Consider the following 27,273-nt stretch of genomic DNA (forward strand, 5'->3'; position numbering starts at 1 on the left):
CGCGGCCGGCTGCACAGGCCGGACCGGCTCCCTCCCCCGCACGGCCTCCGCACCCGCCACCCTCTTTGTTCTCCAGCACCAGGGCTCCCTCCCTCCCCGCGTCTGGGCTGTGCCTGGAAACACGCAGAGTCCTTCCAACTGGGAAATTCTGATTGCATAGTCCGGGAGCAGCCTGGAGCTGGGCATTTTGAACTTCCGCGGGCGCTTCTCGCGTTTGGATTCCCGGCGCCTGGCTCGCATCGGGTCTGCTGGATCTCATTCCCAGCCTCTCCATCTAGCCGCCGGGAGGAAAGTAGGGAGCGGGACCCGCTGGGCACCGGGAGCCCCGCACCGACCCACCCCCTGCGGGAGCGCGGCCAACAGGCCTTCCGGCGCCTCTGCAACAGGTGCCGATAAATCCCGGAGCCTGGGGCCCCCGGCCAGAGCTGCGGAGCCCGAGGAGGACCTGGTGGCTTCTCCGCTCGGCGAGGGCAGCGGATCCTGGTGAGTTGGTGAAGTCCGGGTCCCTGGACCGGGCAGGACCTCTGGGAGGAGTGGCGCCGGAGGGGGCGCGAGAGGAGCGCGGGGCGAGTCCGAAAGAGCGCCCCGCATCCAGGCCCGGCGGCACCCAGCCCCTGTGGGTGAGCTGCTTGCCTCCTTCCCCCACCCGGAGCAGCGGGCACGGTGACTCCCTGGTCCCTTCTTGGGCCCATTCAGCCTAGGTGCCCTGCTCCCTGGGCAGCTTCCTCTCCCTTCCCATTCCCAGGACCTCTTTGCTGCCGCCCCCCAGCCTGTGAAGTACCCATCACCTGTTTCCATTGCACCAGCTTTTGGACTAGGGCAGTGGTCGGCAAACTCATGAGTCAACAGAGTCAAATATCAACAGTACAACGATTGAAATTTCTTCGGAGAGCCACATTTTTCAAACTGACACTTCTTCTAACTCCACTTCTTCAAAATAGACTTGCCCAGGCCCTGGTATTTTGGGGAAGAGCCACACTCCAGGGGCCAAAGAGCCGCATGTGGCTTGCGAGCCGCAGTTTGCCCACCACAGGACTAGGAGACTAGGATATGGGATGGAGACATCAAAGAAGTCCTTAGCCTGATGAAATTTAAGTTTTCTTTTTTAGTGTTTTTATAAGTTTTGGGAGAGAGAGAGAATCATACTCCACCTTCTGCTCGCCCCCTACCCGGGATGTGCCTCAACCCAATGGAACTAACTGACAAACTTTCTTTCAGTGCACAGGATGATGCCCAACCCGCTGAGCCACACTGGCCAGGGCCAGCCTGGGCCAGATTAAATTTAGTAAGCTGTCATTTCCTAATGTAAGGAAGAGTCTTTACACTAAAATGGGACTTTATAGTTTAATGCTTTACTTTTGTTTGTAAGCATACTTACTATAACCATCTTTAATTGGTATAGCCAGGGATCATGAATTCCCATGCTGGAAATAACACCAGTCATAGCTCTAGCGGATATTTATTTTGCTGTCGTTATGTGCCTAGCACTGTTCTACCAATGCCTGTAACCTGGCAGGCCCTGAAATCTAGCCCAGCTCCTCTTGTCCCATCCCACCCCCAGCCCATGCAACCTGGAGAGGGTAATGAGGACCTTCTTCTCCCCGCCCCCCTCCCCCCCAAAAAAAGTTTCCTATGTAGTAGTACTGACCATATAACCATATAACACTCCTTAATAGTGCACCTGCGTTAACTCATTTAATTCTCACAGCTTCCCTTAGGAATTAGATTGTGGTGTGCTTAAAAGGGGCATGGGTGGCCTGGTATTAGCTTTCTTGTGGAAGGAGTGTTGGCAGTGCCTAGGCTGCTGCTTGGGGAGGGTGCCTGGGGTGTCACATTACTATAGAAAATCTGACCCTCATCCTAGCAGGTCTGCAGGTACACACCCCACGACTGTCCTATCTAATAAAAGAGTCATATGTAAATTGATTGTCACTAACACACAAGATGGCCGCCCCCATGTGGCCAAAGATGGCTGCCCCCATGTGGACACAAGATGGCCAGCAGGGGAGGGCGGTTGGGGGACAGGGAGAAGACTTTGGGGGGACCAGGCCTGCAGGGAAGGGCAGTTGGGGGGGACTAGGCCTGCAGGAGAGGGCAGTTGGGGGTGATCAGGCAGACAGACAGATAAGTGGCTGGGAGGCAGAAGTCCTGGATTCTGAGAGGGATGTCTGACTGCCCGTTTAGGCCCTATCCTACCAGAATAGGGCCTAAACGGGCAGTCTAGCATCCCTTGAGAGGTCCTAGATTGGAGATGATGCAGGCTGGGCCAAGGGACAACCCCCATCTTCCCCCATGCATGAATTTCATGCACCGGGCCTCTAGTTTAATATGAGTCTGAATACCACTGTTCCCTTGTCAGGGCCTGGGTCGCCCAAGCAATTACCCAAGCTACTCTGTGAAAATAAATTTGAACAAAGATGCCAGAGAGTGTGAAGTCCATTTCATTCCAAGGATGGTGAAACCCAGTGTGCCACGGCAGAAAACACTCTTTGTTTAACCAGAATATCCATGCCCCCCACTGCCAGCATTCTTATTCCCTGGTCACACAGGTAAAACCTTCCTTAATGCTTAAACTCTTATGTCCCTCTACTGGTTGAGCTACTCCCAAATCTGTCTACCTCTCACCATTCGTCATATGGATATCCACTCAAATGTCCATTCCCCGAAAACCTCTCCTAGTGCTTCCAACCTTGACCACAATTTAAATTATATTTCCTTTCTATTCTGTATAGCTCCCTGCACTTTTCTTTATAAATCTACTAGAGGCCTGGTGCACAAATTTGGGCTCCCTCAGTCTGGCCTGTACCCTGTAGCAATCAGGACCCCTCTGGGGAAGTCAGACTGCTGATTTGGGTGGCTGGTTTCCCCCAATCCCTGGGGATTGGGCCAAAACTGGCAGTCCAATATCCCCTGAGGGATGTAGGAGTGCACCAAGCAGCAGGTAGCTGGGGAGGAGCCTGAGCCCAGGCCACTCCCACTCATCCCAGCCCTGCCGTACCTGCCCCCTGCCCAGTGCACTGCTGCAGAGGCAGGAGAGGGAGAGGTTCACCTCACCAAGTGCATTTTCCAGCCATGAGCCCAGCATTTGGTGCCTGTCGTTAGCTGAGCGGTGTTCTCCCTGTGGGAGTGCACTGACCACTAGCGGGGCAGCTCCTGCATTGAGCTTCTGCCCCCTGGTAGTCAGTGTGTATCATAGTGACGGTCAAACGGTCATTCGGTCACGTCGGCTTTTATATAAAGAAATAGATGGGTTGTGATGATGTATTTATTCATTTAATGTCTATCTCTTCAACTAGATCCTTAGCTCACCAGGCCAGAGAATACGGGAGGCTGCCCATCCCCAAAGCCCCAGTGCCCAGCACCAATGCTCAACACATATGATAAATGAATACCCGGTCCTGCACCAGCTAGCACAGGGGCCTTGGATAAACAGCCTGCACATTCTTCCTAATCCTCAGTCTCTTCTGTGGAGTGAGTCAAGGGACAGCAGTTTTGGTCACAATAATTTCTGAAGGGTGCAACCACACTCCAAGCCCTCCTCTAAATGACCCTCTCCACTCATAGTCATCGATAGTAACTAGTTTACCCTCAACCAAACTGCAAAGGGAGGACCTGCTGTCCTTTCATGGCCATTGCCTGCCCTCCTCTATCTGTTCTCTATAGCGCCTCACTCAGGAAACCCTCCCACCCCCACCACAGCATGCCCCCTGCTAAACACATCTTCTCACCCGGGAGGAAATCAGACCTTCCTTTTTCTTTTTTTTTTCCTCCCAGGGGGTTGTTACTAAAGCATATTATAAACTCATTCCACTGAAGTGTGAGTAACGGATTACAGGATGTAAGTGTGGAGCACAGAATGCGCTTGTCAGGAAGAGATTTGTTATTCATTCACCTAGTTGGTGAGCAGCCGCGTGAATCTGAGAAACATAACGTTGGTAAAGCATTGTGAGCCAGCATGGGTCAAGCATATGACATATATTTTTTTTTCAACTGCAAAACTACTCTGTGCCACAGAACCAGCGAGTAGAGATGAGGAGACCTCGGCCAGAGAGGCTATGGAGTGTGCCCCAGGTTTCACAGCCAGGCAGGGGCAGGGCAGAACAGGAATCCAGACCTGTCTCTCACTGATGTCTCACAACCATAGGTCCGAGCGGCAAGGGAGAGGGCGTGGGGGCCCCAGACCTGACAGTGAATTCCTCAGAAAAGGATTAGATTCAACCCACAGGTTGAGAACCGCTGCTGTAGAGCCTAAGACAATCGGAAAACACAGATATTTACACTGTGATTCATAACAGTAGCAAAATGACAGTTATGAAGTAGCCACGAAAATAATTTTATGGTTGGGGGTCACCACAACATGAGGAACTGTATAAAGGGTCGAGGCATTAGGAAGGTTGAGAACCACTGGTTTAGAAGGTCTAATTAGTCTTCTTAAAGTATGTTATGCAAATAGGATTTTATATTTTTCTCTTGAATCTCACATTTTAAATAGTGACACGGAATTTAAGAACAACAATGCAAATGAGAAAACACGAACCTAAAAGGAGACAGAAATAAAAGCAAAGATGTAGCAGTTATGTCATCAACATTTCGATATGCTCAAGACTTTGAACATAAATCAGCCAATAGGACTCGTGGTTATTAGGAGAAAAGGTTCGCTCTGAGAATGAATGTCTTCTTTGGGTTAAATTTGGATGTAGTTACAGTTCCTGGTTAATGAACATTTGTTCATGAACAAAGCTAAGAGGGCATGCAGATGTGTGATCTTGGTGCTGGCCAAGAGTCAGTCCCAGTGGGTCCCCTACTTTCTCTAAGTTCGGAGTCTGTTACCAGGAGAGATGTTTAAATCATGCTTCTCAATTTCTTTCAATGTTTCAGGAAGCATGAGCTCCATGTAGCAAGCACACTTAGAGGGAGCAGGCGCCAAGGTCTTTACATGAGTTTGTCTGTCTGTCTTCCTAGGTTTCAGTCAGAATATGGCTCCCAACGTGAAGTCAGCCAAGAAATTACTCGTTTTCTTAGGGAAATCAGTAATTAGTCTTCTGGAGACTGCGATTTTCACCTTAATCCCAAAGCCACGGAAGAACGTCGCCGGTGAAATCGTACTCATAACTGGTGCTGGGAGTGGACTCGGAAGGCTCTTAGCCCTTCAGTTTGCACGCCTTGGAGCTGTGCTTGTTCTCTGGGACATCAACACGGAGGGGAATGAGGAGACGTTCAAGATGGCTCAGGACGCTGGAGCCACAAGAGCCTATGCCTACACCTGTGACTGCAGTAGAAAGGAAGAGGTGTATCGAGTAGCCGACCAGGTAAATTTTGGGCACTTACTCTTTACTACGGGTAGTCAGAACTCTATGTAAATACTTGGACCTATATCAGTTTATCTGTTTGCTTTTCTCAGTGCCAATTTGCCTATCTCCAATGTTCTTTTAATTAAAAGTTTGGGGGAGTGGAAATTAGAATGTTTGCAATACACCATGTTAAGCACCCTGTATGCATTGTATATTATAATCCTATAAAGTAAAGCCGACTAGTACCTCCATTTCACAAATGAGAAAACCAAGACTTAGGATGGGTAAATAACTTACCTAAGAAAAAGATAATACGTTATGTAACACAGTGGCAGCTGGGACAGGAGCCTGTTGGCTCCTGAACAGGTGCTCTAACCACCACTCTATACTGACTGTGCTGGCCCCTACAATAACATAAGATAGGTGATAGCACCATCTTTGAGGATGAAGAAACTGAGGCACAGATATATGAATCTGCATGACTAAGCCAGGATGTAAACCCTCTTTAGTCTAATTTTAAATCCAGCTATTTCCACTCCACCGCAGTGCCTTTGATTTGCATGTGTATTTCTCCTAAGTTGTCATGAGAAAATCAGAATATTTTATTCATCCTAAAGACTGTTAACCTCAGTTGTTCCTTTAGCGGTGACAGAGATGCACATATTTAGAACAATTCCAGGAAACCAAAGCTCCAATATGCCAATGGTAGGGTTTTCTTAGTTCGTAGAGGAACTTACTTGTTTGCTGGCTGTCTTCTTTCCTTATTAAGGATTCATCTGTCTTCATGTTGACACAAGTATTTATACAAGCCACTCTCCAGGGCCACTTCTTTTGTGACTCCAGGGTTCCCTCATTTAGTGAGAAGCGGGGAACTAGACCAGCTTGTGACAAGCAAGCAACCACACTGGAAAGTTCTTGCACAGCTTCTCTGCTCAAAACTAGTGGGAAGGTTTGCAGGCCACTGGCCATTGAGTGAATTTGCAACTTTCATTTGAGTTTGTCTTTTACATTTTACACCTGTTCTACCATCTCCAATCACAGACTGCCCAGAACAGTCTGGAGACCCATACCTGACAAGCTAACATAGGCTTATGCTGGGACCACCCTGCAAAAAAGAGCAGTTGTGTCTTTTTCAGAGCTGACCTCACAAGTTCAGCTCTTTGTCCTAGAAGCACCGATCACCTGGCAGGTCTTAAGCAATAACTGGCTTGTGTTCAAACACAGCATCTTCACCTGTGGAATTAGCTAAGGTGAGGCGCTCCATAAATAATTAGTTCCCTCTGCTCCATATACTTAATTTAGTTCTGCTCAAAATGCTCAGCTTTGGAAATGGTCAAATACTAGGCATTTACTAGCCTAGTATTTCATTTTCTTCTGGGTCTTGCAGACAATTAAGCATATGCTCTTTTGTATTCAGGAGAAGCAAACTACTTTCCACCTTAAAAACCAAGCACTTCTACTTCTTATTCTGGATAGAGGGAAGCTACCAGAGAAATTTTACGAAGTATGCCATAGAGGAGTGACCCAGGTGAAAATTGTCAGAGCAGTTTGACAGTGTTTTAGCTCCTCGAAAGTTTGTGTCCCTAGAGCAGTGTTTCCCAAACTTCTCTCATGATGAGAATCACCTGGTGGAGTTGTTAAAACACAGATTCCTGAATCCCAACTAAGAAGTGCTAAACTAGAATTTTTGGGAACATATAGGTAAAATTGCATACCTAACTTAGTGCTCTGTATATAACATCTGTGTTAGAGCACTAGTTAAGTATACAATTTTACCTATATGTTCCCAAAAATTCTAGTTTAGCACTTCTTAGTTGGGATTCAGGAATCTGTGTTTTAACAACTCCACCAGGTGATTCTCATCATGAGAGAAGTTTGGGAAACACTGCCCTAGAGCATAGTTGGCATTGAAAGTCCAGCCTTGATACCTGGCATTCTGGGTGAGAGGTCATTTGGAACAGTGAGCATAAGATAAGCCTAGAGCTACAGTCTTACCATTAATGTGGCATGTGGAAGTGTCCTAATTATATATTTAATGACTGTGATGCCTTAGACAAGCCAAATCATGATCAATTTTGCTTGGGATACCTCTAATTGCATTGGTTCAACAGAAAAAAAAAAAGGGGGGGGGGAGGGGGAAACAGTTACAGGCATACCCCTGAGACATTGAAGGTTCAGTTGCAGACCACTCAATAAAGTGAATTGTAATCTTTTTTGCTGGTAAAGGATCTTGCCTTATTTGTAAAAATGAGGTGTGTTTGTATTTGTAGTATCTGTGAATTTTTTTTAAGGTTTATTACTGATTCCAGATGTCCAAGGTCAAACTTCAGGATTGCTTCATCTTTTAAATCATGTGGCCACTGGTAAACGTTGACTTGAACCTAATTCCCACTATGGCTTATAGTAGTGGGAAAGTCAAATCAGCCATCCTGGACAGTGTGGAGTTAGACACTGACATGCACAGCCTTCCTGTGGCTTCTTGTTGTCATAGCGTGGATGTTCAAAAGGTGGGAACAGCTTGTGTGCAAGTCTTCCTGTAGTTGTGACTCAGGGCTGAATAGACTGCTGCCACATTCTTACAACAAGGAAGAATAATGAATGCCAGGAAGGAGGGGAGGAAGGAAGGAAGGAAGGAAGGAAGGAAGGAAGGAAGGAAGGAAGGAAGGAAGGAAGGAAAGAAGGAAGGAGAGAGGAAGGGAGGGAGGGAGGAATCTAAGTATAAAATTAGGATCTTATGCATTTTCCTTTAGCTGTTACCTCTGAGCCCCTTATACAACAACACACACTTACTCTCATCCCAGGATGACCACTCAAGTTATTGTAAGCCCAGTATCATCTAAGCAAATGAGGCCTACTTGTTCCTCCGTTCACAGATCTTATGCCTAAAAGCTTGGGGGAGGGAGAAAAAAAGCAGCCAGTTGATGAAAACAGGATAGACAGGTTCTGAACCATGATGTTGAAAACATGGATATGATGAAAATCATACTTCCTCCTTTCACTCCCTACACCACCCCATCTCTATGTCTGCTAGGTTTTGATATATATGACACTAAAGGTCCAGTGCATGAATTCGTGCACCAGTGGGGTCCCTCGGCCTGGCCTGTGGGATTGGGCCTTAACTGGCTCTCTGACATCCCCTGAGGGGTCCCAGATTGTGAGAGGGTTCAGGGCAGGCCTAGAGAACCCACCAGCACACGATCGGGGCTGGGGAGGGACTCAGGAGGTTGGTTAGCTAGGGAGGGACAGTAGAGAGCTTCAGGGCATATCCAGCCCATCTAGCTCAGACCTGATCGGCCGGACCCCATTAGCAAGCTAACCTACCTATCAGAACGTCTACCCCCTGGTGGTCAGGGCTCCTCATAGAAAGGGGTTGAGCAGCCTTAGCATATCATTAGCATATTATGCTTTGATTAGTTGAACAGGTGACATGACAACCAGACATTTAGCATATTAGGCTTTTATTATATAGGATGGCTATAAGTGCTTATGTCCCATCACATTGATTAAAATTATATTCTTCTTAGAGCATAGAATAAAGTTACTATGCACTGAATATAAGAATAGCTCTAAATGTAGAAGGAAAGAAGCATTGGATTGTTGGAATTATCATAAAGAGAAGAAGAAATAAAAAGAAAAGCATCAGACTTGGATCGCTGATGCACTGTACACTCAGCAAAGGAAATAAACCAGGCTTTGTTTTTAGATTGCATAAGTTCGGTCTCTGTTAACAAGGATAAGAGATGTATAAAGTTGGGGGAAATTAAACCTAGAGCATCTAAGCATTGATGGTGCTGCTCTTGTTACTCAATTCAGGTTAAAAAAGAAGTTGGTGACGTTTCCATCCTAATCAACAATGCTGGCATCGTAACAGGCAAAAACTTCCTCAACTGCCCAGATGAGCTTATGGAAAAGTCTTTTGATGTGAATTTCAAAGCGCATTTGTGGGTAATAATTTTTTTTTCTTTTCATAACAAAGATTAGCCTCTAAATCAAGCACAGCCTTCTCAATTTTAGCTTATCCTGGTCTACTCGGTCATCTTCTCCCAATCCAACTCAACCCACACCTCCCAGAACTCGCCAGGGAAATCCTACACTATCCTCATGGTACTACTATCATTTATTCACTGTCCTAGGTACATCAGGCATAGGCCTTAAAACAGCTCCTTGAGATAAGCAATCACAAAAATTAAAAGACTTACTCAAGGCTATACAGCAAGTGATAGCTCTTAGACTTGACCTTAGGGTGACCTTACCATTTGCCTAAGCTGCAACTCTTTTGAAAAAATCAGCACCATTAACCAGGTCTGTTCTAAGCAAACCAAAACATTTGGTCTCCTGAGTCAGTACCAATAACCCTACCAATAGCCCTGGTCACCACGTGCTATGGACATTAAGGAGCAAAGCCGTGTGTCCACTTTCAGACCTTGTGTTTTCCTGGCGGCTGCTGCTGAGAGCAGTCATGTCAGGCTGCCCCATGCCAGGCACGGTCCCTCATTCTGCCTCTCCCAGAGCGTGAGCCCATTTTGTTCCTGCCCCACTCATAGCTCATCCTTCCCTTGTCCAGCTCTGCTTCTGAGAATGATTATTTGCTGGAGATTTCTGAGATCCCCTCCATTCTCCTCACACCTCTCCATGTGGACTTTCCACCCAACTCTCCTTGCACAGCCTTCAGATGTTTTCTGTTTCCTAGTTTCGCCAAAAATGCCATGGTGCTGGTGTTACTCTTGGGGTTCTCTTTAGTGTTCAGGAGAAAAATGGAAAGATTCGGAACTAAGTGGCCACCATGCTCCTTCAGGAACTACTGCAAGTGACTTACGTCCTCTTGTCCCAAATGCCTCTCTGCTTCATTAGAATGAAGTTGGAATTATACCCGTGGCCGGCAAACTGTGGCCCGAGAGCCACATGGGGCTCTTTGGCCCCTTGAGTGTGGCTCTTCCACAAAATACCACAGCCTGGGAGAGTCTATTTTGAAGGAGGGGCGTTAGAAGAAGTTTAAGTTTTAAAAATTTGGCTCTCAAAAGAAATTTTAATCATTGTATTGTTGATATTTGGCTCTGTTGACTAATGAGCTTGCCGACCACTGGAACATACCATCAGAATGAAGACAAAGACAGTCTCCCTGAAAATCTCCACTCCCAGAGCTTTCCAGTTCTTTTCCCACCTCTCAGCTTTCCTGGTCTCTTTCATGGTCTCCTCTTTCTCTTACACTTTCTTTAGATGTTCTTGAAATACTGCTGTTTCCCTGCTGGCCCCTGCCCTCACGCCTTCTCTCACTCTGTACCCTCTTTCTGAGCAAGTCCAGGTGCCTTCTTTGAGTACTGCACAGAGTAGGCACTTACTTGCTAGAGGGTCAGAGAGCACGCGGTGACAAGGCTGCCAAGGGGAGTGTCGCCAAGGAGAAGTGACTCAGAGCAGACTCCTGGGTGTCTTATTATGCTGCTTGTTTTGATTTTCCATCTCTCTGTAAGGGTTAGGTTCTCTCTGAAACTCATGATGATGCAGACAAACAAAGGTTGGTTGACTTTTACAAGGGATTATTTTTCTCATATTTGTTTATATTAGGAAACAAATATGAAATATAAATTTATGAAATAAAATGCAGTTATTCGTATTGGTTAATTATTTCTCTGTTGCAGAATACATTTTTCTTCAAAGCTCATTGCTCTTTCCTTTATCTTCTTTCTCCAAATCCCATTATCAAAAGTAAAGGCGCTCTGTGGCCCTCAAACACAGTATCCATCAGCTCTTTCTAACAGATATTCTCTTTTATGACATGGAACAAAATTAAGAACCTATTATTCAAAGAAGTAGAGATAAATGTAAAACAAAGTGATATTTTACACTGAACACAACAACAGCATGTCCTGTAAACACTGTTCAAAAAAAATTTGAAATTCAAATATGATCCCAGGGGAAAAAGAGCAATAGAAATCTAAATAATCTTAGTCTTGATTATAACCTAAAAAATGATATATTTTTCTTTCTGGATTGTGGCTGCCTACAGCTAAGATTCTCCTGTATTGCTTCCATTAGTATGTTAATATTGTGTTTTGAAAAATCAAATATGAGCAAAATATAAGTTTGAGTAAACTATTTGTAATAATATTGGTATGCCATGAGGAAAAATGTTAATGTCATAGGTTAAACAAGTTAAGATGGTTACTTTCCAGATACTTAAGTTTTTCTATTGCATTGCCTTCAGGTATTTTTATGAGCTTAAAAAAATTTTAATCACAATGATCATATGAGCATCTGAAAAAAGAGTAAATGGTATCAAATATTACAAGTTTCACTTTGCTTGTCTTAGACTCATAAAGCCTTTCTACCGGCCATGATTGCTAATGCCCGTGGACACTTGGTCTGCATTGCAAGTTCAGCTGGATTAGTTGGAGTAAAAGGGCTAGCAGGTAAGAAAAGTGTAATATTTTATGTTTGCACATTTTTCCTAACTCTAACTTACATAATAACTCTGAGTAATCAGCATTGGCTTGATGCACCAATAATAAAGATAAAAATTAAGAAGTATATTCAATATGGGAAGTGGTTGAGAAGTACATAATGCATCAAAACTGGCCATGTTGGAGTATGCACTTTGGAATCATTAGGTCTTACGTAGTCCCCTGGGTTTATGAATGAGAGAGAGAGAGAGAGAGAGAGAGAGAGAGAGAGAGAGAGAGAGGGAGGGAGAGAGAAACTGATGACTGTTTTTACATAAGTGACTAGCATAGTCACCATCCACAAATTTCATCTGGTAGTGTCTTCCGCATGGTAAGGACAGCCACTCTGCCTTCTGAAGTCTCCCCCTGCTGTCAGTTTGGAGATAATTTCTCCACCCCAAGAAACCTACACTTCACCTCTTCGCTTTTCCACTGGTTGGAAGACTTGCAGGAAGTGGTTGCCATTTCCACCTCCCTTGCAACTGCCTTGACATTAGCAGTGGGAGGGGGCAAAGAGATTTACCAAGGTCCTCCGTGAAGGTAACTCAACTCCGGAGAGGGCTCCAGGAGGAGCAGAAGTCTTGTCCTTCCCTACCAGGGCATCCCCAGCAGCAACTTTCCATGTACTGATGCAGATCCCTGAGACTGGAGCATCAGAAGCCCTAGCTGCGATACCTGGATAACTTTGGCCAACCTGCCCCTGGGGCACTTCCCTATGCGTTTGAGCTGAGCTGCATAATTCAAGCTTCACAATGCCAGTCTCGGCGCAGTTCATCTCAGTTATGTGAATAGGTTTTTCAGAACCACCAGTCACCCAAAAGATTACCAGTCTGTGCACATCCCCCTGTACTCTGTCGTTCTCATAAATCATCACATATTAGTGATTCCTCTCTCTTATATGTCTGATAACTGATGAAATAATACAGGTGTATTTACAGCTTCTGTTCACCTTTTTTTCTGACTCTGTATCTCTCTGTCTTCAGAATGATTCTTCCGTCCCCAGCTGGCCTTAGGAACAAGTGTAAGCCTTTTGTAATTCCCACCATGGGGGTCTTGGCTCCCCTGTACCCGAACCATCACGGGGTTATTTGTAACCAGAATCCCTCACCCTGGGCCAGCGCTGCTCCCCTAATCTCCAGGGTTGAGGGACTCAGTGAGTTGCATTTGTGCCAAATGACTCCGATGTTCCTAGAAGCTCACGGATCAGCTGCCTCTTGCACACCCCCTACCGGGGATGTGCCTGCAACCAAGGAACATACCCTTGACCGGAATCAAACCTGGGACCTTTCAGTCTGCAAGCCAATGCTCTATCCACTGAGCCAAACCGGTTTCGGCACCTCCCGTTTTTTGCCAGTTGTGGTAGCCGCTTCTGAACAGAGCAAGTAGACACCTCAGATACCTCTTTTGGCTGTGTGAGGCAAAGGGAAGGAGGAGCTCACCTCCACACCTTTCCTACTGCAAGCTTTTCCATTCAGCAGATTGAAAACCCAGGTTTACTTGAAGTGAGAGTGATGGAAGACAGCAAGCTCAAAATGGACAAGCTCCTGAGTCCTTTGTCTTTCTTCTGAAAGTGGGAGGAAGAGTTAGAGTCTGAAGAAAGTGTGATCATGACCCAGGCTGCCCTCTCTTGTCTAGCCTGCTACATCACTTCCTGTATCTCCTCTATTATGTGCCTCCCTGCCCCAACTGGGTTGGAATTCTTCGGGCCTAGACACACACACCATGTGCCCATACAACAGCTAGCACATGTCTGACCACTCATGAACGTGGAAGGAAAAGCTAGCAGGGTGACTCCTCACAGCATCCACTCGGTCTTCATCAACTTTATGTGACCACGTACCTCCCCACTCATTCGGCACTTCTTCCAGTGGGAGGAGACCAAGATCACACAAAACAAGAACTCTGAAATCATTGTCTGAGTTTCTGTCGGTTAGTGTTTTGAGGAGAGTTAATGCAATGCCACTTTTAAAACTTCAGAAGGTACATCAGCATTACTTGTCTTTTTCAGATTACTGTGCAAGTAAATTTGCAGCCGTTGGATTTGCTGAATCTGTTTTAATGGAACTATTTGCCCAGAAAATAAAGGGGATCAAGACCACGATTGTGTGCCCATTTTTTATTAAAACTGGAATGTTTGAAGGTTGTTCTACTGGGTAAGTATATCCTGTAATATCAAAGGATAGTCTCAGTGGATAGAGCGTTGCATTTTAAAAAATGATAGCCTATTTTATTTTTTTCTAACTGTTTTTTGTTTGTTTGACTTTTTGCTTTTTTAAATCCTCACCTGAGGACATACTTAGAGAAGTTATCAAACTGGCAATTTTTGGGTGCACAGGGCAACTCTCAACCAACTGAGCTATTCCAGCGGAGCTTTTCTGTTTTTAAAAGTTGTTGCAAAATAGATTTCCCTAGGATTCAGCATGATTTATAAATGGTCTCAGAAGTTATTCTTGACTCAGATGTGCTAATATTTCAGATGTTGAGTTTAAGATGAATGGTTTGTCAAAGATGTGTCTCACTGGCAGCCACTTGGTAGCCCGGGTCTGCTCACCTGTCTCCCCAGCACTCAGTCACATTCCCTTTCTGCCCCCCAGCTCCCTGCTCCCCTCATCCCCGATGCCACAGAGGACTAAAAATCACTGAAGGGACACAAAGGCCCCATTCTGCCTCTCATGGAGGACAGGAAATTCGTTTTCAAAGACTTGCTTTATACTAGTAGATCATTTCTTTTTCTTTTCTTTTTTTAAAAATATATTTTATTGATTTTTTACAGAGAGGAAGGGAGAGGGATAGAGAGCTAGAAACATTGATGAGAGAGAAGCATCAATCAGTTGCCTCCGGCACACACCCCCTACTGGGGATGTGCCCGCAACCAAGGTACATGTCCTTGATCGGAATCGTACCTGGGACCCCTCAGTCTGCAGGCCAACGCTCTATCCACTGAGACAAACTGGTTTGGGCAGATCATTTCTTTAATATGGTTTTACTTGTATCCATATTATACATCCGTGTATATCTGGGAGGGAACGAAGCAAAGAGATGATAATATCTTACAGTCTTTTTATGCTTAATGTGCAAGAACTGTTTTTATTGATTTGTTAATTTTGGTTGCTTTTTGTTTGTTTTTTTGTTTCTTTTTTACTCCCTAGCTGTCCTTCTCTGTTACCGATTTTGGAACCAGAATATGTAGTCAGAAAGATAGTAGATGCTATCCTGCAAGAAAAAGTGTACTTGTATTTACCAAGATTTTTATACATCCTGATGTTTTTAAAAAGGTAACAACACCAGACATCTTCTGTGACTTCTCTAATGTACCATTCGGCAACGTTTCCCAAATCCTACCAGGAGAAGCCTCACCCGCAGAGTCCGGGATACTGGAAACAGTGCAGGGCATTTGTACATATTGTGCCCCCTCTTACCTTAATCATCCCTTCCCTGGCCTTCCAGAATATCCCAAATGGCTTCAGTGCACACTGTCCTAGCTCCTGACCCTGGCTTCCTTAGAACATCTCACTGCTCGTGGAGTTAGGACTGTTCATGGTACACTTATTTGTGAGATCCTTGGATAATCATCTGCCTCCCCACTGAGCCGTGAGTTCCTTGAGACCAGAGGCCAGTTGGTTTCTGCTCACTCTTGTGTGTTTTCAGCTCCAGGGAAGAGCCTGGCAAAAAAAAAAAAAAAAAAAAAAAAAAAAAAAAAAAAAAAAAAAAAAAAAAAAAAAAGAGGTGCCCTTCCTGCATACGCAAGTGTTTTCTCTTTAGCTAATTGTATCTACTTTATACAATTAATCCAAAATCATTCTCTGGCCCAGGAATGGTGACTGATATGACTGCTAAGGTGTGGGATGAGGCAAAAGGGTCTTTAGCAAGGAGATGGGAAATCTGGAGCTATAATCCTGCTGTGTACTAAGCCTGTGACTCTGAACATGACCTTCATTCTCCAGGTCCAATTTCCTCATTTATAGTGTAGAAATCAGTGCTTGTCGCAGCTTGTGAATGAGCGAATGGACTGCCTTTATTGGGCAGTGTGCATGTTCACAGCACAGTGCCTCCACTTGCCTAGTAGAGGTTAATGCCAACTGTAAAGAACATGGGGTTCAATTTTTCTAATTTTTAGAATAATTATAGAGTTGATATTACTTTGATAAGCCCCAAATTGAGGGGGCATAATTCCTGAGAAGGTTTTGAAAGCATGAAGAAGTTCAGTGAAGGGGATCTCAGCACACACTCCTTCAGACATCTCACAAGCATTAGAGGGTGCTTAGTGTGTGCCATGCATTGCTGATGACCCTAGAATTGGGGGTTACAGCAAAAGATAAGAGAGACAAGAGTTCTTGCCTTTGTGGAAATTACCTTCCTAGTCGGTAGGGATGAGGGAACAAACAAAAAAATAATAAAGTAAAAAAGAAGGTTTGGTGGTCATAACTGCTGCAAAGAAATATGAAGCAGGAAAAGGAAATTCCAGAGTGGTAAGATTGGGGCTGCAGGTTGAGGTCTAATTTTCAATATGGCGCTCAGGGGAGGTCTCCTGAGAAAGGTAACACTTCCTAGAGACCTGAAGCTGGGGAGGGCAGGAACCACCTGGGTTTCATGGGATGCCCCCAGAGGGACAGCGAGCACAGGCCCTCTACTTTATCTCATCCTCAGCTCAGGGTGTCAGGTTTACTGTGCCTGCTCTGTTCACTGCCCCTCTCCTGGCTCTGCAATGTGAATGTCAGGATTAGCAGGGTCAGAGAGCTCCGTCACGAGGGGCGTGTGTGGGTGGAGAAGATGAACAGTCTTCGTTGGGCCTTGCCAGTCATCTGAGGAGCTGCCGCATCTAATCCTCACAGTAGTCCCAGGAAGAAAGACGAATGACCTCATTTCACACTGGGAGAAGCTGAGGCTCCTGAGCTCAGGAACTTACCTGAGATGACCTTGTACATAACAGAGCTGGGTTTCAAGCCAAGTTCCTCTGACTCCACTTCCAGCCCATCATTACATCGTGTAGGGAAGCTTTGGAAATGGACGTGAGAAGTGAGTTGAGTAATGTAAATAAAGCGAGGAGAGGTATAGGAACCCTGAGCTGGTGTCCTCCCACCTTGTAGGCAAGCCCAGCGTGATACTGGGGCATGCAGAGCAATGTGTGCGTGTGCAAATTCTTCTGCGGCGGGTCGGTGGCACTGCTTTTCAGCTGTGCTATAACGATGCTTTTATGAATGATAACCGAGAAAGTTTCCTCTTGTTTTCTCTTTAGTTTCCTGCCCGTCAAGTTGGTACTGCTCATAACTGAATTTATAGGCGCCTTCAATTGTATGGATCGCTTCGTTGGAAAGAAAAAGAACTAATGACCAACTCTATGGGTGATGTCCTCTAAAACCCAATATCTAAAACCCAACATACTGCTTATGTCAATGAAGAGAAGGATTTTTGTCTGATAAAATATATCTGGGGACGATAAGTACCGTTCTTGGTCTTCTATCTGGACTAGAATATTCAGCCAATACATTTTGTTGCCATCTGCTTGTTTGTTGATTGCTTTTTTCATCTTACCTAATAATAGACACACATGTAAACTGATCATATCTCCGCCATGCCCACAGCCAATCAGAGTGAGTATGCAAATTAACTCAACAAAGATGGCGGTTAATTTTCATACATACCTGGGTCCCGGGAACCTCTTCAGCACCCAGGTCATTCCCAGCCAGCCATCGGACGAGAGGGGGCCTTCCCAAGCCTAAAAACTGGGGCGGAGGCTTTAGGCTTGGGAAGGGGCCGAGCCTGCGATCAGAGGGAAGGGGGAAAACAATCAATGGAAACATATCCTCAGGTGAGGATAAAAAGAAAAATAAAGAAAGAAATGTCATATCCTATGAAAGACACATCTTAAAAACGCAAAAAAAAAAAAAAAAAAAAAAAAAGTCATTTTTTCATAGTGAAGGGACTGGAGTCTGTGTTGATGAAAATACCTTGGTGACTGTGGTGACTGGCAGTGGCTGCAGCAGCAGGGTGATGGGGCTGGCGCCTTCCTCTGATCAGCCTGGTGGCCTCCCTTTGCGGGGGAGGCCTAAGCCATCCGTAGGACATCCCCTGAGGGCTCCCAGTATGTGAGAGGGGGCAGGCTGGGCTGAGGGACCTCTCCCCAGTGCACAAATTTTGTGCTCCAGGCCCATCGTTATTAATAAAAACAGCTCATTTTTGTCATCTCTGCTTGCAACAGGATGTGAAAGAGAGAAAACCCTCTCACACGATGAGTGTGTAGCACAAGTGCCCTCTTTCCAGAGGACACACAACTGGATGTCCGGTCATCTTGCTCTTCGCCTTAACCTTTCTGAACCTCTGTGCGCTCCCTGGTGTAGAAAAAGCCAGCCTCCCGTGTCCATCTTTCCAAATCAGCCACACAAATGCTTATTTCTACCTGCCCCAGATGCCCACAGAGTAAGTGCCAATACTGCTGAAGGTACATCGGGGGCCCCTGTGAGGGAGCCTCGCTGTCCAGTTCCTGAAATCCCTGGTAGGCAGTGACCCTACATCAAACTCTGAATGGCACCACGTTTTTCTTCCAAAAGGAGATCGAAGAATGGCTGCTTCTCACTCTGAAAGCGACATCCTACTGAATTAGAGAAACTGCTAGCTATTAATCCAGAAGACACACTCATGTGGTTAGTTTAATTTAGTATTGCAAGTTGGGATTCCTGCTGAGATGTTTTTCCATGGGATGGACAATTTTTATGCATTTGCATTCATCAGTGCTGCCTTCATTACAGTTTAATCAACTGGCCAACTGCATTCATGCTTTGGAGATTTCACCATAAAAGGAAGATTAAGCAAAATGCGATCATTACCATACCCTGGAACTCCTTCCCAGGCTGGACGGGGCACCTGCCTTGCAAGAAAAACAGCAGCCTTTGTCTCTTCCTTTCTTTTGTGTGGGGAACAGGAAGGGGTGAGAGGAACTCTGGGACACCCTGTGAGAGTCCAAAGAAAAGAGTTTAAATATCTTAGGGGTAAATTGCTCTTAGAACGATAAGGATGTGGAGTCTGGAATCCAGTGTGGACTGATTTATCTGGAGCTGTCCGTTGGGTTCTGACAACGCTGTTCCTGTATCTCCTTTCCATTCAGAAAGTCTTTAAAAAACAAACAAACAAACAAACAAACAAAAAAAAACACCTTGTTTTATGATCATAAAAATGATAGCTAATATTTCTTCTGCCTGGCACGAATCTCAGCACTTTATACACATGATTTCATTCAACAGGAATATTGCATCATTACTCAAAGAATAATAAAGCTGTTTGGTAGATGCCAAAGAAGAAAAGGCATGTTATTTCACAAGAGTGACATCCTCCTCGACTGTCGATGTGTACTGAGAGGATCAAAAGGCCCTCTGACTAACCAACTGAAGTTCCAAATCCTTGGTTAACAAGGTTAATTAACAGAGAGGCACAATATTGCTCCTCTATTACAATTCCAAAAGCATATATTCTAGGGGCCTGTCTATTTAGTGGAAGAATAAAGAAGAGACTCTTAGGGGATTTAGTAGAACAAAGGTCTGGGTATAGTGGGCATCCACCACTCATAACAGCATTAACAGCAATTATTTCTAATTGGAGAGCATCTTGCAAGGCTGGGCGACTACAAAGGCCTGAAATTCAATTGTGGTTTTATAGTACCCATAAAAATTGTATAAACAAATTCAGATTTACTTGAAGTACCCATATGAGAAGAGACCACATGTAAATTAGAGCATTCTAGAGGGTGATAAATAACAAGGTGATTTAATACCACTTGAGAGCAAGTGTACTCAGCATGTGTTTCATACAATTTTCCATCTGAAATTTAACCCTAATGATGCCATGATTAAGAGCCCACATAAGCCTTCAGAAATGGAAGGCTCAAGGACAAGGGCTATATGCCAGGTTTGGGCACTCTCCCCTCCATGGATGGCATCATATCGCATCCTGGAGTTGCCTTGCTGCTCAAGAACTAAGGAGGATTCTTACTACCCTGTTTCCCTGAAAATAAGACAGTATCTTATATTAATTTTTTCTCCCAAAGTTGCACTAGGTCTTATTTTCAGGGGATGTCTTATCTTTCCATGCGCTAGGTCTTATTTTCGGGGAAACACGGTAGTAGTGTTAGAAGGATGTTGGCTGGGTAAAAATCTGTGACCATGTACTTCCTTTGTTTGTTTGTTGCGTTGGTTGTTTGGTTTTTACATTGTGATGCTATACTAGTCAAGTCTGGCTGCCATTACAAATGACCACAGACTGGGTGTCTTAAACCACAGAAATTTATTTTCTCACAGTTCTGGAAGCTGGAGGTCTAAAATCAAGGTTCTAGCTGATTCCGTTTTTGGCGAGAGCTCATTGCAGATGGCCCTCTTTCCTCAGTCTGAGGGCGTGGAAAAGAGGGCATGGCTCTTACTTTTCCTATAAAGCCATTAATCCCATCAAGAGGACCTCACCCTTATCATCTAATCTCACCCTAATTCCCCAAGGCTCCGCCTCCAAATACCATCACACTTGGCTTCAACATATTAATTTGGGAGGTGAAGGGGCCATAGACGTTCCATCTATGCCAAGATAGAAAAGGAAATCCAGGTGACAGAGGATCCATATACTTCTCAGTGTCCCAATGCTGAGGTAGTCTCAGTTTGTTAACTAAAATCATTTAGAATCCTAGAAGTAAGATGAATTGGAAATGCTTTAAAAAAACAAAAAAAAAACAAAAAAAAAAACACACAAACACTTAATTCCAACCTCTAAGAGTCAGCACTTGACAGAAACATGACAGAACTTGGATCACCAAACAAAAGCTGATGGGAAGCAGCACATCCCACACAAAATGGTTGGGTGAAGGGATACAATGGCAGTTTAGGCATCTTCAACATTCCCAGGCAGCGACCTATGTTGGGTTTGTCCAACGATCCCCCAGCTCACTTTCCTCCCAAGCAGCTGCCAGTGAATAGGCCACAACTGGGCCATTGAAGAGAGCCTGGAGGGCCTGTGGCCTGGATTCATCTTTCTTTCCCCCCCAAGAAACTTGTTATCAAATTGGAAAGCAAACCAATAACAAGTGCACCAGTCACTGGTGCTCATCCCTTGGGAAGGCTGCTTGCAGGGTGGTGTGGTGAAGGCTCTGTCATTTTTGCCTGTGCAGTACACATGTGCCAAGATGTCCTTCCTGCACATCAGCACTAACTGAAGCAGTGGAAGTAGAGGCAAGAAAGCTCAACACAATGTCACCAGCTATCGTTTCAAGGCCTAGGCCTTCAATGGTTTGCCTCACACTGGTCTTGATCGTTGCATTTTATAAAGGCGACCACTGGCTACCACGCAAAGGCAGGTAGATGTGTCACCCCTGGGCTGTTTCTCCTGTTTCCCGTGGTGGCCTCTCAGATCTTTTTCTCAAACCCTCCACAGTCCCATCATCTACTCTTTCCCAAGGGGAGCCTTCTCTCCTTCCTCAACAAGAAAATTGAAGCTGAAAAATATAAACTCCCTCAGTCCCCCAAATTAATATTTTCAAAGGCCTTATTTCTGCCTCCATCTCCCTGCTTTCTCTGAGCCTCAGAAGGAGCAATCAACTTGCTCAGACTGATCCTCCACCTGGGCAGCACCTCCTCAGAGGTCCTCTCTCATATCTCAACCTCTCTACCGCGAGCTGCACCCCAGGTCCCATAAGCATACTATAGACCAGTGTTTTCCAAACTTTTGACATATGTGTACCCATTCTATAATTTTCCTAATGCTGAGTACTCCTTGTAGAATTAGGTGCAGCTAAGCACGGTGCAGTGCATATCCCCACCAAACTCCTATACAACGCGTACCCCCACCAAACTCTTCCCATACCCCTGGGGGTACATGTACCACACTTCGGGAAACACTGTTATAGACCATGGGAAACTTAAAAATAATAAAAATAAATAAACTTTACAAAAACCTTCATTCTGCTCTGGCAACAACTCTCCTCTTCCATGAGTAACAACATTTAAAATGCAGCCTAGAGCCATGTGTCCATTTCCTCACCACCCATTGGCTCCTAAGCCAGCTGACTTCCACATCCATCCCATCACAGTGATTTTTTAATGAAAATATCCCTGGCATTTCATTCTTCTTCTTAATTTACTTCTCGTGACTGACATTTTTAACCTCTCTGCTCTTCATCCTGGTGTCATCTACCTACCGGCCTCTTCCCCTGCTCACTCCTTAAATTATTAATGTCCTCAAAGGTTCTCTCCTTGGAGTTCTCACTTTTTAGATTCCCTCAGGGGCTCCTCACCATGCCCACAGCTCCTCCTCCATGCTTCTGCCAAGGTGCCCAAGCCATAACCCCAGGTATAAAGCTCTACTCTGCTGTCACTTCATCTCTCACCTGCCTACCCATTAATAATCAAATCCAGTCCACGCAGCCTCTCAACCATCACTAGCAGGTTTTCCTCACCTTCCCCACTGCTACTGCCTTGGTTCAGGCTCTTGTCACCTGCTCTGGAAATATCAGGGGGAATACCTTATAAAGTACATGATTGTCCAACCACTATGCTATAGAACTGAAGCTAACACAAAATAATATTGAATATAAAATGTTATTAAAATTTTTTTCATTAAAAAAATTAAAAGCTAAAAGCCTGGAGGTGGCTGTGCAGGCTTGCCAGAGACCCAAGCTCCTCTGTGCATTGGCTATCCGTGGTTTACAGTCCAAACATCCCTGATGAGCACAGTCCACTCTAAACTCTGAAACTTCAGCCATTTTGCCCACATTCCAGCCCGCAAGAATCCAGAGGCAGAAGGCACATGCTTTAATGACACTAAACACCCCATGAATAGCACATCCTATTGGCCAGGATTAGTTACATGACTAAATCGACCTGCAAAGGATGCTGGTATGGTCTCCATTTCACACTGTCACCAGCCGCTAAAGACCAAGGGTTCTTTTACTGTGGGAAAAGATAAGAGCAGGTGTTGGGTGTCAACTTACGGTTTCTGCCACAGTCTACTTCCCTGAATATCTATGCATCCTCTTCTTATTAGTCAGAACCCCAGACCCGCTGCACTCAAAGCCCTGCCCAGTCACTGAACTCTTCACAAAGTCCAGAATTTCTGGTGCCGGCAAACTCCCCACCAGAGACCCAGGTATGCCTCTCCGTGGCTTGATGACCAAGAAGGTGAAAGGTAACTGATTTATGCCGATCACACTCAATATACAATGAGTGGTGCACAGAAGCAGAATAACCACGGAGAGAGAGGAGAGAGAAAGCAGGAGGAGGAGGAGGAGGAGGAGGAGGAGGAGGACAAAGACCTTCCATTCAAAAGCAAGAGGGGTGCAGAGGTAGCACAGTGATGGTCCATAGAGGTGGAATCCTGAACAGAAATCACAAGGACTCCCTTTTGGCCACGCCTGGTTCTCCTCCACAAAGTGTCTCTTTGCCTTTGACCTCCAAGGCCCTGGAGGGCTCTTTGTTGTTTGGTTGTTTCCAAGACCACATCTGAGGTGAGCTTCGCAGACTACATCCTTCTTCAAGACTGCACAGATGGTACAGCCTCAAACGAGAGGTGTGAATAATTGCTGACTCTTTCAACCCTGATCTCTGTTTGCTTTGGCAATACAACTCCCTCAAAAACTCATCTAGTGTATTTATTATATTTCATCCAACTCTTTGGGGACTTAAACCGCTGCCAAAGATCTTGCCTAGACAAAGCTTTAAGCCTGAAGAGTGTACCTCTGTTACTGGCATCTGTGCTCTATCATTGCCACCTCTTTCCTCCTCCTCCTCCTCCTCCTCCTCCTCCTCCTCCTCCTCCTCCTCCTCCTCCTGCTTTTCCTCCTCCTCCTCTTCCTCCTCCTTCTCCTCCTCTTCCTCCTCCTCTTCCTCCTCCTCCATGTAGTGGAGACTCTTTTGGGGCCATCTAAAGCAAAGGTTCAGGGCAGCACTTTTTAACCTTTTTCATCTCATGGCACACATAAACTAATTACTAAAATTCTGTGACACACTAAAAAATATATTTTTTGCCGATCTGACAAAAAAAGTGAGTGACTTGATAAAATAGTAGGCGGGCCAGCTGCCTCGTTTAGAGGCATAAGGTGAAGTCAGAATATTGGAAAGATGGCAATATTTGAGAGTAGGGTTGTAAATCAGCAAGGAATGAATGAACGAATTAAATTTTGCAAGTACATTTAAGAAAAATATAGGAGTGCCAAGACCAGTTAGGATAGAGCGTCGGCCTGCGGACTGAAGGGTCCCAGGTTCTATTCCAGTCAAGGGTATGTACCTTGGTTGCGGGCACATCCCCAGTGGGGGTTGTGCAAGAGGCAGCTGGTCGATGTTTCTCTCTCATTGATGTTTCTAACTCTCTGTCCCTCTCAATTCCTCTCTGTGTAAAATCAATAAAATATATTTAAAAAAAAGAAAAAGAAAAATATAGGAGTAAATTTCTTTACTGTAGTTGGCCTAACCATGAAATCCATTCTATTGCAATGTAGTGTAGGTGCCATGGGGCTGTATGTGCGTGATTAGCCAAGACCCAGAGAGGATTTGGTAACTGTTGTAATTGGATTGTCAGCCCTTTACACCTTGGTGTAATTAAAAGCTTTGAAGGTAGGAGAAGGGTGCCATCTACTGAGAAACTGCAGCATACCAGAGAAGTAAAAGCATTGGAGATTCCTCGTTTTTAAATTGTTCCTGGAAATTGTCTTATTAAATTGCTTGCTCTGCATATTTTATCAAGTATTTTTTCAGATTTTTTAAAAACACATTAATATGTAGGGAAACTTTACATCTCCTCAATGAATATCCCATGCCATTTTTAAATACATCACACTTTGTTCACTTTTTTTTTTTTTTTAATTTGTGGAGTTTTTTTTTCCTAAATGTCTTTCATTAACATTTTAAAAATAAAAAGTAATGACTAGCAGAGCTCCAAAAACCATACTATTATTCGTATACAGACAAAAAACCTGGCAGTTGTTTTCACTAATAAATTCAGGGGAATAATAAAAAAAAAAAAAAATGTTTGACCCAGGGCAAGAGTGAGATATGTTCCCATTGCTCAATACAAAACGCAAACAGTGTTTCTCTGAAGGCTTCGTTGGAGCCTTGTCAGGAAGCTCTCTCTGGCAGTGCAGTTCCCACGGTGAAGTCACCTGGATGACAGAGGAGAGGGCCCCCTGAAGCCTGCTTTTCAGTTCCCATGGGCATCAGAGGGATAACACTCGAGAATTTTCTCAAGACCCTTCCTTGTACAGGGTGACCGTTCAGCTAGGAGGCTGATGCGAACAGAGTTGGTTCTGTGGCAGTCCTGCTCAGATCTCCTAAAAGTTCAAACATAAGTAGAAATAGCATTTATTGAATAGTTTCTATGGGCTGGTTAACTAGCTCTTTACCTTATAGATGGTATATGATTTAATAAAATAAAAAAAATCATATGAGGTAGGTTTTGTATCGACTTTAATGATAAAGAAAAAGAGACTCAAAGAAACTAACCTGAGCTCACACATCTAGTAAGTAGTTGAAATTCGGGGCCAATCTTTTTGACTCTCAAACTTACTTTTTCCTCCCGTGCCCAGGCTGTGTTGCAAGGGAGAAGGAGACATCCAGCCAAGAAATCGTTGTGGGCAGCATGAAAAGAGAAACAAATTCTTCTATTGGGGATGTAGAGTTAAATGCATTTCCTATCAATTTGGATTTTTGGCAATATCTACAGGGGAGTGTTTCTCAAAAGGTTTGATTGGCGTATGAACCGCTCACAGCGTCCATGTTTGGTTGGATTTGGGAAGTACCTCATTCTTCATTTTCTCTTAAAGAGTCAAAATGTTCATTTGTATATTAAGAGCCCTGAGAGGTTAAGAACTCTGTTTCAACTGGTTTATCCAACATTCCGTCCCAGTGAACACCAGCTAGAAACTGCCCCTTGGCCAGTGAGGAGGTGTCGATGGGTTTTAAGCAGGACGGTGACATGGTTAGAGTTGTAGTTGTTTTTTAATATATTTTTATTGATTTCAGAGAGGAAGAGAGAAGGAGAGAGAGATAGAAACATCAATGATGAGCGAGAATCATTGATTGGCTGCCTTCTGCATGCCCCACACTGGGGATCAAGCCTGAACCCTGGCATGTGCCCTTGACCAGAATCGAATCCGGACCCGGGTTAGGGTTAGGGTTAGGGTTAGGGTTAGGGTTAGGGTTAGGGTTAGGGTTAGTCTGCAGGCCAATGCTCTATCCACTGAGCCAAGCCAGTTAGGGCTAGAGTTGTATTTTTGACCCAGGACTTTGGCAGGTAGGGTTTGGGATTAGGAGAGACCCAATGTGAAAGGTAGCCAGAACCTGAGGTGGGATGTTTGGGGTAATAGAGGTGGAGTGAGAGGGACAAAAATAGAAAAATATTTAGGAAGTAAAACTAATGACTTAGAGATGTGTTCAAGGTGGGAGAGAATAAATAATAAATAACCCACAGATTTCTAGCTTAAGTGACTGGATAGAGGTTGCACCATGAAAAAAAAAAAGATATTCATTTAACTTCTTTTTAAAGATATCCAGTGGAACTGATGTCCTGCAGACCACATTTTTAGAAATACTTCTACAGGGTGAGGAGGGAGTGTTAGGCAACAGAGATGGTTGCAAACCACAGCTCTCAGGTCAAGCCCTGACCACTACCTGTTTTGTAAATAAAGTTTTATTGAAACATAGCTATACTCATCCTCATCTCTTCACCTGTCATTAATCACTGCTTTCATGCAACAGTGGCTGCAACAGAGACTGAATGACCTGCAGAGCCTAAAACATTTACTATCCGCCCCTTCGCAGAAAAGTTGGCAAAACATTGATCCAGTGAACATGGTAGATGCTTGAAACATCAGCAGAATGGTGCACTGAAGTTCATGAACGTGAACACCAACACACTTACAACCCAAGTTTCCCCAGGCTTCACCAGCTGATGAGTACAAAGCAATCACAACTAATTACAAAGTGTAGTTCTCTGGTCTTGCCTCCCAGCCCACCCCACTTGCAGAAATTTGGGATATCCAGGCCGGGCACAAACCTACCAAAGTCTGTAGGGCATCTGTCAGCTCAGCCAATGCCAGTCCTAACATTGCCTTCCCTGGCCCTGGCTGCCGCTCCCCAAAGTGGGCTACCAAGGCCCACGTTTTCATCAGCCAGCACTTGTGCTTTGTGGAGGCTTTATCAGTTAGAAACACACTCGGAGGCAAATGGCAGAGATTCTACTAAATTCATAGATACAGACAGCAAGACATCTAGCAGTGATTCTCCGGGGCTGGTTCCAAGCAGGATGGATAAAGGAGGAGGAAGGGCAGCCAGCTGTTGCATAAAGCAGCAATTAACGTCTTTTTTCAACTATGTTTCCTGGTCGGTCGCCCAACCTGATGGCTTACCACTTGCATCTGATTATCCTGAATTAGCTCACCTGGCAAACTTTTTCTGCAAGGGACTCTGGGAAGGTAAGTGTGTGAGCTTGCCAGCCTACGTGGTGGAAGAAAGGAAAGGGCAGTGGGGATGGCTTTTGAAATAGTCACACTGCAGTGTGTGACTTGGTACCTTTGCACACTCCCA

General features: G+C 44.8%; 1 protein-coding gene across 2 annotated transcripts; it reads left to right on the forward strand.

The window, feature by feature from the left end:
• On the forward strand, positions 1-17,230 carry LOC311612137 (epidermal retinol dehydrogenase 2-like). 2 transcript variants are annotated; one of them, XM_084864924.1, is made up of 7 exons: positions 1-483; positions 4,963-5,309; positions 9,105-9,236; positions 11,599-11,698; positions 13,737-13,881; positions 14,878-15,003; positions 16,965-17,230. In XM_084864924.1, the coding sequence occupies exons 2-7, from the start codon at positions 4,977-4,979 to the stop codon at positions 17,053-17,055; spliced, it is 927 nt and encodes a 308-aa protein (XP_084721050.1). In that variant the 5' UTR covers positions 1-483; positions 4,963-4,976; the 3' UTR covers positions 17,056-17,230. The 2 variants fall into 2 exon arrangements, with proteins under 2 accessions (XP_084721050.1, XP_084721051.1); XM_084864925.1 differs by lacking the exon at positions 9,105-9,236 and having other exon boundaries at positions 381-483.
• The last annotated feature ends 10,043 nt before the right edge of the window (positions 17,231-27,273 follow it).

The sequence above is a fragment of the Pipistrellus hanaki genome (genome assembly GCF_964339955.1).
Source record: "Pipistrellus hanaki genome assembly, chromosome: 17".
NCBI classification, from domain to species: domain Eukaryota; kingdom Metazoa; phylum Chordata; class Mammalia; order Chiroptera; family Vespertilionidae; genus Pipistrellus; species Pipistrellus hanaki.

Coding starts and splice junctions, on each gene's coding strand:
- LOC311612137 (XM_084864924.1), top strand. CDS start 4,977: ATGGCTCCCAACGTGAAGTCAGCCAAGAAATTACTCGTTTTCTTAGGG. Junction 9,237..11,598: donor ATTTCAAAGCGCATTTGTGG/GTAATAATTTTT, acceptor TGCTTGTCTTAG/ACTCATAAAGCCTTTCTACC. Junction 11,699..13,736: donor TGGAGTAAAAGGGCTAGCAG/GTAAGAAAAGTG, acceptor TGTCTTTTTCAG/ATTACTGTGCAAGTAAATTT.